Source organism: Schistocerca gregaria, chromosome 4, assembly GCF_023897955.1.
Source record: "Schistocerca gregaria isolate iqSchGreg1 chromosome 4, iqSchGreg1.2, whole genome shotgun sequence".
Classification (NCBI taxonomy): domain Eukaryota; kingdom Metazoa; phylum Arthropoda; class Insecta; order Orthoptera; family Acrididae; genus Schistocerca; species Schistocerca gregaria.
In genome coordinates this window covers 617,844,034-617,860,796 of record NC_064923.1, presented here as the reverse complement: position 1 = coordinate 617,860,796, position 16,763 = coordinate 617,844,034, and the positions used below count along the sequence as shown (strand labels likewise).

The 16,763-nt window shown below is 41.7% G+C and overlaps 1 protein-coding gene across 1 annotated transcript in view; it reads left to right on the top strand.

The window, feature by feature from the left end:
* The window catches only part of LOC126267838 (plasma membrane calcium-transporting ATPase 4-like), a 125,826-nt gene extending 111,685 nt beyond the window's left edge, over positions 1-14,141 (top strand). Inside the window, exons 8-10 of the mRNA XM_049973143.1 lie at positions 6,452-6,646; positions 6,725-6,818; positions 14,110-14,141. Coding sequence (XP_049829100.1) covers positions 6,452-6,646; positions 6,725-6,818; positions 14,110-14,141 — 321 coding nt within the window. The remainder of the gene's footprint in view (positions 1-6,451; positions 6,647-6,724; positions 6,819-14,109) is intronic.
* Positions 14,142-16,763: the final 2,622 nt, after the last annotated feature.

Sequence of the window (16,763 nt, the reverse complement as noted above, 5' to 3'; positions counted from 1 at the left end):
CCTGGCCCCTGACGGGGTAGTATAAGCCTTTGCCAGAACTGGAACACGAAGTGTTGGGTTTGTGGATTGAGCATGTTTTGCACCTGGACCTTTCACAGGGATATGATATTGCTGCAGCATGCTACCTGGATGCACAGCCTTCCAGCATAAGTGCAAGTTGTCATTGCCATGCAAACAGAAATACAGCTGGACACCTTTGTGGACTTGGCTGATTGGGTGCATAACAAGCTGGCAATGGTATGCCAATAGCAGTACCTCAGCAGCTTACAATCTGTAGCTGTGGCGGCAAATTTGAATCCATGGTGTCATGTGTCTCCTGCAGCCACCAGCATAGATGCTGATCTGCAACACCTAGTTCAAGACTTGGTACACAGATGGCTGCACTCAGTATGCAAGTCGACTGGTTGGTGTGCTCACCGACAGAGGGCAGCAGGTGCTGCAGAGGTAGTGATCCTGATGCTGCCGATTCAGCTCATGCAGCCAGCAGCACAGTACCAACGGTTCTGGTGGTATGCCAACAACATCAGAGTAGCATCCAAGTGGGTTTTGCTGACATCATTCCCACTTTGGCAGTGAAGTGACAAAGTGTTGGCCTCCATGTTCACACCCAAATGGCAAGTGCAGCCACACCAAGGTGCACCCAGCTGCAGTGCACATCCAGGCATCTCTCCATACTGGAATGGCTTGGCAGTTTGAAGTACATTGTCAACATGGGCTCTGATATGTCTATTTTCCCTTGATCTATGCTAAGATGCTGCTGGAATGTCAAGCTGCTTTCCCTTATGGTGAAAAACAATGCAACAGCAAAAACATGCTGCACTCAACACCAAAATTTGAACCCTGAACTGTATCACACATTTGTGTAGAAGTTTACTGTGGCTGATGTTAATGAATTGATCCTGGATGTGGTTTTCCTTAGCCACTACAACTCGTTATCTAATATCACGAGCATCCTGCTGATTGATTTAACAACAGATCTGAAAATAGTGGGGCTGTGACAGCCAACTGCTTTTTTCACTGTTAAACCAGTGAAGTCCCCTGGACAGATGCAGACATAATGGACTAATTTCCATTGCTCACTTACCCACCTGGTACACTGAGAGATGTCAAACATTTGACAGTCCACCACATCGTGACTACTCCTGGCCCACCCAGCTTGTGCTGTCCAAATTGATTTTTGCCCAAGAAACTTGCTGTAACAAAGACTAAGTTCAAGGGCACGTTGCAACAGGGCACTGTTTGGCCATCATGCACCCCATGGTCCTCGGCCTTGCTTTTAGTGCCAAAGAAACATAATTCATGGTGTGTGTGCAGAGACTATCATGCCTTAAATGCCTGAATGGTGCCAGATTGATATCCAGTACTGCACCTGCAGGATTTGAACCACACGTTAGTGGACTCAGTTATATTTATCAAAATTGACTGCATGAAGGCATTCACACAGGCCCTTGCGGCATCTGAAGACGTTCAGATAACAGCAATTATCATAACATTTGGGCTTTTTGAAAGCTTATAAAGGATGTTCAGCCTCCAGAATGCCGTCAAGATCTGGCAGCATTTCCTGGATGGCGTCTTATGGGACTTACTGTGGTGTTTCACATACTTCAATGACATTCTCATGTATTCAAAGTCACCTGAAGTCCACCTCTGCTATCTAACAACCATCTTTCACCACCTGAGCACGGCCAACATTGTCATTGACCACTCAGGAAGTATATTTGCAGTCACAGAAACTTTGTTTGTAGGCCATTTACTCAGCCCTAGTGGGTCCACACCACTACCAAGTAAGATACAGTCAGGAACATACTGTGCCCACAGATGCACAAAGACTTGAATATTATCTTGGCATGACAAATTTATATTGGCACCATTTGCCTAACTCCACTACAGTGCTGGAACCCCTGACTGTGCTGCTATGCAGCCCTACTTTGAATGGAAGGATTCCTGTTAACTGGTCAGATACAATGAAGAGAAGCATTATTAAGTCCAAATGAAGCCTTGTGGATTTTACCAGTGACAAGCCCCTCGTTCAGACATTGCAAAACAATAATACCAAGTGTATGTCATGCAATTTCCAGTAGTTGGAGCATATGTTGCGTGTTCTACACAGACATCTGGCATATTTCCAGAATTGACAACACTGTTGCCAACTGCTTGTCCTGTTCTTGCAACATTATCTCTCCTCCTGTGAAATTCAAGGATGCTGCCCAAGAATGGGAGATTGACAAATAACTGGACTGCCTCCACCACAGCACTTCCAGTGTCCTACAGCTTGATCTAGTGTGCATTCCTGTCTCTGCCTGTAAAATTTGTTCTGATGTTTCAACAGCCACACATCACGTTTCTCCTGAAGAAATGTAGGTGAAGTACTTTTAACTGTGTCCACGGACTGTCACACCCTCAGCATCAACACCTCTGTGTCACTCATGGCTGTGCATTTCATCTAGCCAGAACTACTGAAAGACTGCCATCAATGGGCATGCACTTGCTGTGCATGCCAACATGCCAAAATCATGAGGCACACCCATGCACCCATTGGCACCTTTTACAATATGACATGCCTTTCTGCATACGTCCCTGTCAACATCATGGGCCCACTCTCTGTGTCAAAATGCAAGTGTTATCTGCTGATGATGATAGATTACTTCACATGCTGGTCACAGATGTTACAACATCCTGAGCTCAAGGTTTGTAATATGTCAGAATGACGGAGAGGTATGGTTTAGGAGAGAGGGATGACTCTCGCTGAAGTGTGCAAAGAAACATAGGTAAGCACATCATTGACTTTATTACATCAAAGATACACAGCTGGCCTAGCACTGAACTTGGCAATGGTGCCGTGTGGCCTGAGTGGGTCAGTGCCAACACAAACATTGAAATTTGCAGCATCAGCATCTGGTAACACAATTTTGCAGATGTAACAGTCCTACACATGTTACAGCTAAGTGGCCACTGCATGGCCCAGAATGTGGCTCACTACTCTCTCAAGTATGACTTATGGAGCTTATGTAGAACTCCAAAGGGAAGCAGTTGACCACTGTCATTATAGTGAGCCTTAGCAGCTCTTTCAGTCCTCCCAGGGCAACTCATCCAGTGCCGGCAAACAGTTCTGCACCCAGAGGGCAGCGAATTCATGCCCTGGCCTTGGACACAACAGCCTGCAGTCCAGCATATAATGTCACTCAAAGAGCAGAGGGTAGCAGCAGCTCCTTGCTCTGGTGTAGCTGTAATGTGCAACCTGCTCTCCCACTGTGATGATGTGTCCATGCAGGAGAGGTTGGAGGTAGCTTCAGTGGGCCAGTTGGTTACTGATATCCATCATCAGAGGTCATTTAGATTGGCCTGTAACTTAAACAATCATCATTTTCTCTGATTATAGACATGGACCAAATCGCACTATGACTGCATCTTTGAGTCTCCAGGTTCACTTATTTATGTCTTTTCCCTAAGCCTCTGACTTAGTTCCTCTGTTCCTCTGTGGGGTTGGGGAAGGGGGGGGGGGGGCAGTGGAGTGTTCTTTGATAATTAGAACGTCAGCTTTCCTCTGCCCACTTGGGCTCTACACACAGGTCACTAGCCGCTGTTGTCACTGCAATGGATGGGTTTTTCACAGCATGTCAGGGCCCTGTGCTGCTCTGATTACTTCACATTTGTATAAAGTGCCTGCCAGACCATGCCTTCTAGCCTGTGAGTGGTGATGTTAACCTTCCTAGCTGAATAATATGCAAAATAACATTGCCTTCACTTGCCATCCAGTGTGATAGATGGTCCCATAACTACTACCTTCTAGCCATTTACTAGAATCCATGCCTATACTTATTCACGGTGCAGCAGAAGCATTGCTCATACTGAACATCACTGATGGGAACATCATACCAGCCTTCATTGACACCTGGCTGCCCCACTCATGTCACAGCAGACTGTGACCACCAGTTTGACTGTGCGCTGTTTACACAAATTGCCTGACTGAGTGGTGAGTAGTTTCACAGAACTACCAGCTATCACATGATGTCTAGCAGCATAGCTGAGCAGCTCCATCAAACACTAAAAGCCACCCTAACTTGCCATGAATTCATCTTGATGGAAGCGCTCCTACTGGTACTGCTTGGCCTGTGAGTAACACTGGAAGAATATATTAGTGCTTTACCTGCTGACCTTGTATATGGATAATCTCTCACCATCCCTGGTGATTTTATAATAGAAGTACCATCACCTTGCAATGCATTGGCCCCTCTACTGGTAGAATGTCTGCATGCATCTGACTGCTGTATTTGGATGTACACCACATAGTCATCTGCAATGAGAGAACACGCAACATCGAGTGCAACAGCGAGTCAACCAAAGTGTCAATTGACAGTCAAGCCAGTTTATGTCTTGAATGCTCCTGCTGCTGTTCACTTCCTCGACCCAGCAGAAGACCTGTTAATGGATGATGCTTCCTCTGTCACTGGTCAGGAAGAGCCTGCAACCGTGGCTCCCAATGATACATGCAAACCACCAGCTGTCATTGCAATGCCATGTGCACTTCAGCCCCATCCCATCTCTCCCAGTTACCTGGCACAGCCTCCTAAGCTGCACTCACCATGGCTACCTTGGCCACTCCCACCACAGCCACCAGCAGACTCCATCACGTGCTCCGGCTTCCACATCCATTTCTATGCCCATGCTGAAGCATAACAATGCCCCAGGTCATCACCAGCAGTAGACACCCTGTCACAGTGAGCCATGTCATCAGCACATCATCTCCAGTTGAGATCTACAAAACCATCTCATGTTTAACTGGCTACTTGTTTCTCATAGCTCCCAGATTTCCATTTGTGACAGTGTGCTCAACTATATCATGCATTGAGGTCAGTTTAACTTCTGTGATGGGTCTTTGTGTCATTTCCTATTGAGCTCTGGACATCACCCTCCACACCACTAAGCTTGTCCATCACAGTTCTGGGAACCATGTTCACACAATGACACCTTCTCGCTTGGGTATAGGCACTACATGTGGTATCCATACCTCCACTGTGTTGAAGCTTTGAGTCTGGACTAAATCCTGCAGGGTCCTCCCATGTATATCTGTGAACTCTGAACAGTGAAACTAATGAATGCTTTATTTTGTTACACTTTATCATCACTTTTTTCCCTTTGAGATGACATCCAGTTACTAGCCAGTTGCATGAGAACATTCCCACTGTGTTCACATGAGCTGATGTCATGCACCACTACCCAATCACCCATGACTGCCCACCACCGTCATGTCTGTGCTGTCCTCACAAAAAAGCTCACAACAAAGCATGCAGAACCCAAACATCTGTCATACAAACTGGACGGTTGCACTTGCTTCCAGCTTCCAAGCTTCAGTCTCCAATAGGGGATCTGTGTGGCAACCATGCTGAAAAACGTGTGAATGGAGGCCAGAGCCACTCACAGTCAGCCCAAATTAGCTGCATCAGATATCTGTCGCTTACATACCTGCCAAGAGGCAAAATTCTGGTAATGTGTGGTATGGGTCAGCAAAAAAAGCAACAGCAGTGTGAACTAAACCATTGTATAATACATGTGCCTTTTTTGAGAGTCTGCAACTTCAATTCATGGACCACACATGTTGAACTTAACACCAGCTCCCCACATACTGGTATGGAAGTTTGTTTAGTGCTCTTTATTCATTTCTGCCTTTGCTTCATCATGGGTCTATTATTGATTTATTGACACTCATGGTGCCTCTTATGTTGGTATTTGGTATGTGGTCTAGGTTGCAGATGCCACAACTTTGCCTCCAAAACTTCATCTCCAGCACAAGAACTTGTTTCTCTTATGCTCGTCTACTACCCACATTTCTGCTCTGTACATTGTGATATTTTGAACGGTTCAATGATACATCACCTGTTTGCTCCTTGTTTTGTTATATGTTATTCCAAAGCACTGAATTCAGTTCTTCACTCACATAAATAGATGACACCTATGGAAATACATTACATCAGGACATACATGCATTGAGGAAAAGTATTATTTCCTTAAAATGATGGAACACTTGACATATTGTGTATTATCTTTCTCATGTTTTACGGTTGATTCATTTAGTTATGTTTCCCAAAGTTCAATATTCTCTAATCCTTTTATCTTTCTGTAAGTGTGTGCTCATCTGATTTTAAGTTTCAGTTCAACACATACACTTTGGGCCTTTAATTTGTTGGCTGATATTTCATAACTAACAGATATTGTCTGTATAAATAACCCTTATTGTAAGTCTGTTACGAGAGTAAATTGCGAGAATTATATGATTGCAGAGAATCCCTTAGATAATGGTCAACTGAGAACATTTTACTTTGTTTGACATTTGCTGTTGTTATATCTTTTTAGTTCTGAGACCTTTCCTTTCAGAACTATTAAATAATGAACTGACTCAGTTGAAGAAAGTTATCACATTGCAGTTTCTAGTTTTTTCTCAACTCTGATGTAGGTACGGCAGTCACTGTTGGATAGCCTGTGGCCATATCTCCGTGTCGTTGCCCGATGTTCATCCATGGATAAATACCATATGGTGCTGGGTATCACCAATTCACTGAATGCTGGTGAATCCCAGGTTGCTGCTGTTCTTGGTGATGGGCTTGGTGACATACCAGCTCTTGAACAATCTGATGTAGCATTTTCAAAGGTGAGAACTTGCCAGTGATTTCTGAACTTTGTTGTTAAGCTTAAGAATAACAGTTTAATGAAATTTTGGTTCACATAGAAATGTGCACAGTATTCATGGCACGTACCAGACACAATTAAACACTACTTCATAAATAGTGTTAAGAATTTTGTGTGCTTGGAGTACAATTATGGTATGGTATTTTGAGAGGTTCTTTATAATGATGTGCCTCCTTTCTTTATGGTGAGTTAAATTAGGAAAACAGACAAAACTGTTAAAAACATAGTGGAGTACTGCAAAATTCAGCCCTAAAAATACTGTATGATCTAGTGGAAATTTCTCTTGGGAAAGCAGGAAAATGTACTACATGAAGTTATTTGATTTGAGTTTGAAACTTAAGTTTGCCTTTTTGAAGTCTAAATGTAGATACTACATTATTGGTAGTTCATAACGTTAGATATAAGTTACAGAAATCATTACAACTGATTCCTGATCCAATTTTAGTCTCCGTGTATGTCTGAAGGATGTGTGAAGTTTCTTGTAAATTCTTATTAATCTCTTCCATTGTGATTTTACTTTCATATTTGAGAAAAATACTTCCAATATCCTTTCATAGCCATAATGTTACACCTCTTTTTTCTTGACCATGTCACATTTGTTTTAAAGTAACGAACTTTTCTTCTCAGCATTGCTTAATGAAAAGGACCACACTTAACTTTATTTCATTTGCAACTGTATTCTTGTTATAAATACAGCTGCAATACATTGCAGTGGACATATCTATCACCTCCAGGACAGAGTGATGATTGTTTATAATTGAGAAATTTTAAACGTCAGCCTACAGTAGGCATCATGCACTTAAACAGTGCATTACAACCATTAATTGAGAGGAAATGTGTTTCATGGTGACACGTAAATTTGATTAATTTGTGGCATCCATAGTTTTTATTGACGACAAAATTTAATATCTATGAACTCTTAAGTGCTCTGTCGAGCCTCCATCTTAACTTTACTTTAGTCAGTTTTTGTTATACTTAATTCTGTATGGACACACTGTCAAGTGTAAAAATATACGAGCTACAACATACATGGGAATTAAGTTTTCTATTTCCCAATTACCGATCCCATTCCCATAGTGGTGACCCCATAGTTCATTCGTGTTTCGTGCCTTCCACACCAGTGTTTATGCAACAGGTTATATGCACTACGCAATGACCATGCCAAACAATGCCTTGTTCGAAGATGTGGAAGCACAACTTCACTCACCGAGTTTCGTAATTTCTTTGCCAACGGTGTATTCATCATTTATGCACAGTGATTCTCATTCCCAACCAGTCTCTCGCCCTGTTTCAGAAGCAGGTCATTTCCATCCAGCATTTGTCACTCATGGTCCAGTTTCCAGGCCCCACTCATGTCTGTCCATTCGCCCGTTTCCACGGTACCGTCCATGCCTGCCGTGTTGAGTTTTCATGACACACAGTCAAATATGCCAGCTGCAGCTACTACAGATTTGCTCTCCTGGTTTAAATCTGGGCCTACCGCGCTGGCCTCTGACTTAACCTCAGTTCAGCCACTACCCCAGGAGACACGTAAGCTGTTGTCATCACACCCTCCTGGCCACCTGCCGGAGCTACCGCCCTTATACTAGGACAACCCAGCATCATGGTTCACACTTGTCGAGCATCTGTTCAAGTTACATCATGTGTCTGATGACAATTCAAAGTTTCTCTGCCTTGTCACACACCTCCATGACCACTCGGATTTGATTTGTGATGTGCTCCTTTTCCCACTGGCTGCACCAAAATATGAGTTTGCAAAGAATGGACTTGTCTGCTCACCACAAGAGTTAATAATCAAGATCCTTTACAAGGAGCACCTGGGGGAATGTGCCCCTTCACAACTCTGGCGTTGCCTTCAATTGCTAGTGAATGAGCATACCATGCCTGACGCCATGCTATGTGCTGTGTGGTCTGCCAAACTACCTACTGATCTACAGATCCATCTGTTACCACACTCGTTCAGATCCACTGGCTTACACCTATGCATCGCTGACCAGTTGAATTCACTGCTGCAGCAACATCAGCCGGTTCATTCTACACCGTGCATCAGCAGAGCCGCCCCCGCATACCAACCTTCAGCTGGCAGAGGCAGGGCTTGCTCCACTGTCACCTCATCTACTTCTCCTGGCAGCATCGGCTCAATCTCTCCTCTGTCCGAGCACTCCAGGATCGCTCATGCACCTTATGTACCAGTCTATTTGTGGAAACAAATCAATGAGGACAAGCCACCCTCACTGTCGCAGTCTCCACCTCCTCAGTACCCTGCTCACCCTTTCTGCTGGTGATCATCAATGATGGCAAGAAGTGCTGGATGCCATGCCAACACCCAAACACCAACCACAGTAACTAAGAGACGCCGAGTCCTGCAGGGAACCTAACAGGCATCCTCTTACATTTCGCTCTGTTCACTTGTCTGCCTGGCTGACTGGTCATCTCTATGTGGCTGACATTGCATCAGGTCTAGTTTTTCTGGTCGACACTGGTTCTGATGTGTCAATCATACCTACTTCAATGGCTCCACCCACTTCTTCACAGATGAAGTCATTTCTATGAACTGTCAATGCATCGATTTTACCTACCTCAGGCTCAGTAAAGGTTATGATGACCCCATCACCTTATCTACATTTTCAGTGGATGCTCTACAGTGGCAACATCAATGAACCAGTCCTCGGTATGGATTTTTTGTCTCATTATGAACTATCTTCAAATGTCGTACAGGGTTCGGTACTCCACTATCCTGTGAACACTCACATAGCGTGCACTTGCATCTATTTCCGACACTCTGTTTCCACCGCAATATACAATATCATACCCGAGTGCTCCACCCTCATAGCTAACATTGTGACCTGGATTACGACTTACTGTCAGTATATAACTCAGTGACGCAACTCTGACAGGATAATGAGAAACTGAAACAACACATTGCATCCACTTACAGTGAGCTCATACCTCGCTTCTGCAACTGCAGTCCATGGCATGGCAACATGAACAAGATTGCTCGGCTGAGCCTAGCTCAAACATTCACCAGGTTAGTTCACAAACATTCCAACCCCCCCCCCCCCCCCCCCCCCCCCCCGTCCAACACATATCAAAAAAAGTTTTGCATCAACTCGGTTCCAGAACCTGTACAGAAAATTGGAATAGAGATCAACATAAACATCATTTCTGCCTTTTTATTGCTCATGAAAACCACACATACAGTGAGACCTTCAGAGGTGGTTGTCAAGATTGCTGTATACACCAGTACCTCTAATACCCAGTAGAATGTCCTCTTGCACTGATACATGCCTGTATTCGTCATGGCATATTATTCACAAGTTCATCAAGGCATTGTTGTTCCAGATTGTCCCACTCCTCAATCGTGATTTGATGTAGATCCCTCAGAGTGGTTGGTGGGTCAAGTCGTCCATAAACAACCTTTTTCAATCTATCCCATGCATGTTCAGTAGGTTTCATGTTTGGAGAACACCTGGCCACTCTAGTGGAGAAATGTCGTTATTCTGAAGGAAATCATTCACAAGATGTGCACAATTGGGGTGCAAATAGTTGTCCATGAAAAGAAATGTCTCGTCAATATACTGCTGATATGGTTTCACTATTTGTTAGAAGATGGCATTCTTGTACCTTACAGACATTACAGTGCCTTCCATGACCACCAGAATCATTCGTTGGCCCCACATAATGCAATTCCAAAACATCAGGGAGCCTCCACCTTGCTGCACTCACTGGGCAGTGTGTCTAAAGCATTCAGCCTAACTGGGTTGCTTCCAAACATGTCTCCGACGATTGTCTGGTTGAAGGTATATGCGACACTCATCAGTGAAGAGAACATGATGCCAATCCTGAGTGGCCAATTGGGCATGTTGTTGGGCCCATCTGTACCCTGCTGAATGGTGTCATGGTTGCAAGGATAGACATCAGGAGTGAAGTTGCACATCATGCAGTCTATTGCGCACAGTTTGAGTCATGACACAGCGTCCTATGGCTGCACAAAAAGCATTATTCAACATGGTGGCATTGCTGTCAGGGTTCCTCCAAGCTATAATCTGCAGGTAGCGGTCATCCATTGGGGTAGTAGCCCTTGGGCAGCCTGAGCAAGACATGTCATTGACAGTTCTTGTCTTTCTGTATCTCCTCCATATCTGAACAACATTGCATAGCCTACACGCTACGAACATTGGTTTGGTTCACTCTGAGGAACCTGGATGCTTCCCTTGTTGAGAGCCCTTCCGGGTGCAAAGTAACAATGTGGACATGATTGAACCGCCATATTGGCTGTCTAGGCATGATTGAATTACAGACAACATGAGCCGTGTACCTCCTTTCTGCTGAAATTACTGCAACTGATTGTCTGTCAGACCCCCTCCATCTAATAGGTGCTGCTTATCCATGGTTGTTTAAGTCTTTGGGTGGATTTAGTGACATCTCCCAACAGTCAAAGGGACTGTGGCTGTGATACAATATGTACAGTCAATATCTGTCTTCAGTAGTTTTGGGAACTGGGATGATGCAAAAGATTTTGATGTTGGTACTTTGGCTGAAAACTGCGCTAATTACAAAATGTAAGTAATTTCCAATTTTATTGTCAATGTTCATTTTTAAACATACACCTGATCGCTAACTTCCTGATATATGACCAAAGCATGTAAATAATTATAGCATTTATAAAAAAGCTAATGACAGAAATATGTTTTTATCTCTCAAACTCAAGTAGTTCCAGAGTAGTTACTTTTCTGAGTAAAGACATTCCTATTGAAATAGGAACACCTAGTTAGTCAATCTAGGCAGCACGATTCAATAGATATTTTTTTGGCCTAAAAGCCCTCATTCAAACAAATCTTCCACTATTCACTTACTCAGAAACATAAATCTTTGTTAGTAATTTATTGAAAGCCAGTAGACAACAAGGGCTAATTTGAGTTTTAATTATTGTTAGCTTACAAAAGAAAGTTGTTGGGAGTCATTTTATGTCAGCCTGCAGTGAGTTGTTAAGTCAGCCAGGAGTGAGTTGTTCAGTAAGATCTGCATCCAAAAATATGGGGATAATGTGCTCCAGAAGGTCTGGTAGAAATTAAAAGTTGGGAAAATGTACAAAATTTATCTGAAGTTCATATCTGGGAGTTTGCTCCATTGTTCAATGGCTCTCTTTAATCACTGACTATGAACTTGTAACTATTTTTATCTACAGCATAAAACTTCAACAATGGTTTATTCAAGAGGTGACAATAGGATTATATTTTGAAACATGTTCATATTATTTCCAAAAGACATTTACTGTGGACATTGTTTTCATATTGCTATGACAATTAAATTTCAAGGACAGTGGTTTGAGAACTTTATACAGTGACTGAGTTAATGATTTACTTGCCATATATTAATAATCGTGCAGAATGACAACTGAGTTCGGTTACTGCCTCAAACAATCACCTAGTTACAATAGATGAGGTGTAATCTTGCCATAAACATTAGTTCATTCTTGATCAAAGTGCAGGGAAAATTTTTGGACTGCAAAGCTGATGTGGACAAAATCATTGTCATGTGTATCCTTTTGACTACCAATTATCAGCCAGAATCATTGGAGGTGCAGCTACCAAAGGCATATTTGCACAGGTGATGATACTGCTATACTTGGATCCTGGTTTTCCACTGCAACATCATCAAATATAAACACAGTGTCAGGCATTACTTTTTCAGGTCATGAGATGTTGCTGCTTTTGCCGAATGTAGTGCATGTTACACTGTTGATTCTGGGCAATATCTCCTGTATTGGTATTTTAGCTGAAATAATGTTTTAAAAAATATATAATTCAAAGCAGATCCACTCTAGATGTGTTAGCAGTGACATAAGCACATTCATGTTGCTGCAGTTAGATGGGCTTATAATTACCACTTGTATATTAACAGCAGTGAGTGTTCCCCTCTTCCTCTTCTTCTTCTAGTTGTTGATAGTTCCTCAGGGCCTGTGGGTTATTACAAAATCCTTGTGACAGGACCACTCACTCGTGATGACTATACACTATTATTAGCATGCAATGGGTTTCACAGCTTTTCTTTGTTTTAAGACTCTTAAATGTAACAGTAATGGAAATTACTGGATGGAACAATAAGCAAAATAGCAGAAGAGAATGGCAACCACTAACCAATGTAGATCAGTTCATGGGACACAGGAAATATAACAGAAAACAGCACTCACATTACTGCTTTTTCTAGACACAGTGCACACATTAGCACACACTACCACATAGATATGAAACTGCACACTCTCATGTCCATGGCAAGACCAGTTATTGATACTCAGTTACTGAAAACAGTGACCTGAACTGATGGAAGTGGGGAGGGACTAGAGAAGACACAAGGAGGGTGTAGCAGGAAAGAGGCAGGTCTTTGACAGATGTCTCTGTGGCTATGCAATAAAATGAAAGATGTGCAGAGGGTATGACAAAGTGAGTTGTAAGACGAGGAGAAGAGGAGAAAAAGGTAAAGATGGAGAGGAATGTGAAGGTGGAGAGAAAGGTGAAGATGAAGAGGGAGAAGGGGATAGGAGAGAAAAGTAGAGGGGTTGTAAAGGGAAAGAAGAGATTGAGAGGAGTGCAGCAGAAGTGAGAAAGAGAGAGAGAGAGAGAGGGAGACAGAGAGAATGTCTGCATGGAGGGTGGAGGGATTGAGTAGGCAGTGCATGATCTGGATGGAGGAGCTGTAGTGTGAGCAGAAGAGATAACTGAAAAGGTAAAGCGAGGCAGTGGGAACAGTTTAGCAGAATATTTTGGAGAGATAATTCCTATCTCCATAGTACAGAGAAACTTGTGCTGGAAGTGAGTATCCAAATGGTCTGTATAATGAAGCAGCAGTTGAAGATATTGTGGTGTGCAGCATATTCCACAATTATATGGTCAAGTCAGCAGTTTGTCACAGTTTGGTAGTGGCCATTCATGAGACTAGACTGTTGGTTTCTGATCAAAGAATACCATACAGTAATTGCAGAATAGCTGACATATGACATGGCTGCTTTCACACATAGCCATACCATTTATTGAATAGGAAATGTCTTTAATGGATTGTGGTAAGATGTGGTGAGTGAGTGTACAGTAGGTGTTGCACCTGGGCAGACCACAAGGGAATAGCCTATTGGGTGCAGAATTGGGAGTGGGATTGGAATTGGGATGGATAAGGATATTCTGTAGGTTGGCTTGGCAGTGGAGCTCTTGTTTGTGGGATGTTGGTATATTCTGGGTAAGATATCCCTTGTTTCTGAGTACACTGAGTAGTGACTGAAGCCCTTAAAATAGGAAAAAAATTGTGGTTGGATCATTTCTTCTTTCAGGTATACAGGGTGGTGCAAAAGTCACTGGCTACTGATTGAATTTATATTTAATTACAAATACAAACAATTCTTTCAATTAATTGTTATGTTCAGACTGTTTTCAGTCTTCATTAATGTGTCTTTGAAGTCTATTTAGAACAGTTTTACATACTCTGTAGCATAGTGTGATATCACTGCCCAAACCATGAAATGCATCTTGTCTGTAGTCTTTTAATTCAGCAATGATCTGAGGTTTTTGATATTAAACAGAATCCTTGACAACACCCTGTAGGAAAGAATCCATGGGTGTAATATTTCGTGAATGTGAAGGCTTGTTACTCTCTACCCTTCAACCAATCACTTTTCTTTCAAAAGTTTCATTTACATAATCATGGGCAGCAGTGGGATAATGTGGTGGAGCACCATCTTATTAAAAGCAAATTTCTTGAAAGTTTTCAACAAACATCATAAGTCCTGGTGCCATGTAATTCTGAAGCATATCCAAATAGTTATCTCCTGTCACAGTTCCTAAAAAAAATTGGTACAAATACATCAAATTATGATATTTGCCCACCAAACACTCATACCAAGTTGATGTAGTGGTTGTTCTAACAAAAGATTTTGATTGTCTGTGTACCAGTAAGTGTAGTTAATGTCTGTTAACTTGTCTGCTTAACTTAAAATTGCCCTCATCAGACTACCCAATTTTATTGAATAGGTTAGGATCATGTTTCTGTTGGTCGAGCACAATTTTACAAAACTGAAGACATTGACCTGGATCAGTATCAAGTAACCTATGACTTAAACATGGAAGGTAAAGTTCATACTTATGTTCGAGTAACACTCTTTCCACTGACATTCCACGATAAACCCAGCTCATGTGCTAAACCTCTGGTTGATTTTCATGGACTTTGGGTCACAGCCAAACATACCCACAATTCATTTTCCTCAGTTGTGACTGTTGTTGTGTGACCAGATATGATTGCATCCATAACAAACCCATATACTTCAAATCTATATTGTATATTATACACTGTATGTGTAGATGATGGTTTTGATCTATAGTGTCTTCCAGATTCACCATTTTTATAAAACCTTTTAATGCAAAATTCATTTCTTTTTTGTTAAAATTTGAAAAACTACAGCTGTAAACATGTCTCACAGGTCATTGTTTAAACAATTCATTAGTTTCACTATTGTGTTTGTTTTTCTTGTCATTTGAATGTATACTAATTTGACAAGGCATAATTATCACCATTTGGTAAGAACAACTTATCAGGTTAAAAACCCCTACTGTATTAAGTTTTGTGTTGCTTTTGTTTTCTTTTAACCAACTGTCCAGTGACTTTCACACCACTCTATATATATATATATATATGCTTGATTCCACAGTCGTTCATCACTATCGCTCATCTCATCAAAAACACTTCTGAAAATGTATAAGGCTATTATACTTGATGTTAAACCTGATAAATGCACAGTGATAGAGCTAAGTGTTAATTTAAATGACAGAAATGAAAGCATACTGCAAGTTCTGAATGCTTAAGCAGCTGCCTTTCATGGGATACTCTTCCATTAACCCATTGCTAAAGGAGAATGTTGGCTGCATCACATTAGTGTTCTCAAAAAATCCATTATGCCCAGCCATCCTTGTTCAGATTGCTTCAATCTAATAATATGTGTAAGATGAGTAATTGAAATTTATAAGAAAGTTACAGAAATGTACCATAGTTTGAATGCAATTGATCATTGTTTATTTCCTAAACAATTGATAACAATGCTTTCTGATATTTCACACAGCTTTCATGGGATACCTTAACTGCATCAGAGTGATGCACTTATTTCTAGGTATGACTCTTGTTATTTATGCAAGAAGATCAATGACTTTTTTTCCCTACACCAATAATCGTACATCACACGTAGTAAATCACCATATTTTTAAAAAAGTCTCTGAGTCTTTTTTCTTTTTACTGCATCACCATCTGTGCAGTATCTTTCAAAGAATTCTTTATTATGTACTCTCAATTCAGCTCATACAGCATTCAGAGAGATAGGAGCAGTAATATCCATAGTATTCCACCATAAATTTCGTCTGCATGGATTTAATACTAAGGGGGTGATAGTAGCTGACTTGTTGTTGTTGTTGTGGTCTTCAGTCCTGAGATTGGTTTTATGCAGCCCTCCATGCTACTCTATCCTGTGCAAACTTCTTCATCTCCCAGTACTTACTGCAACCTACATCCTACTGAATCTGCTTAGTGTATTAACCTCTTGGTCTCCCTCTGCGATTTGTACCCTCCACACTGCCCTCCAATGTTAAATTTGTGATCCCTTGATGCCTCAGTACATGTCCTACCAACTAGTCCCTTCTTCTTGTCAAGTTGTGCCACAAACTCCTCTTCTCCCCAATTCTATTCAATACCTCACCTTAGTTATGTGATGTACTCATCTAATCTACAGCATTCTTCTGTAGAAACGCATTTCAAAAGCTTCTATTCTCTTCTTGTCCAAACAATTTATCATCCATGTTTCACTTCCATACATGGCTACACTCCATACAAATACTTTCAGAAACAACTTCCTGACACTTAAATCTATACTCGATGTTAACAAATTTCTCTTCTTCAGAAACGCTTTCCTTGCCATTGCCAGTCTACATTTTGTATCCTCTCTACTTCGACCATCATGAGTTATTTTGTTCCCCAAATAGCAAATCTCATTTACTACTTTAAGTGTCTCATTTCCTAACCTAATTCCCTCAGCATCATCTGACTTAATT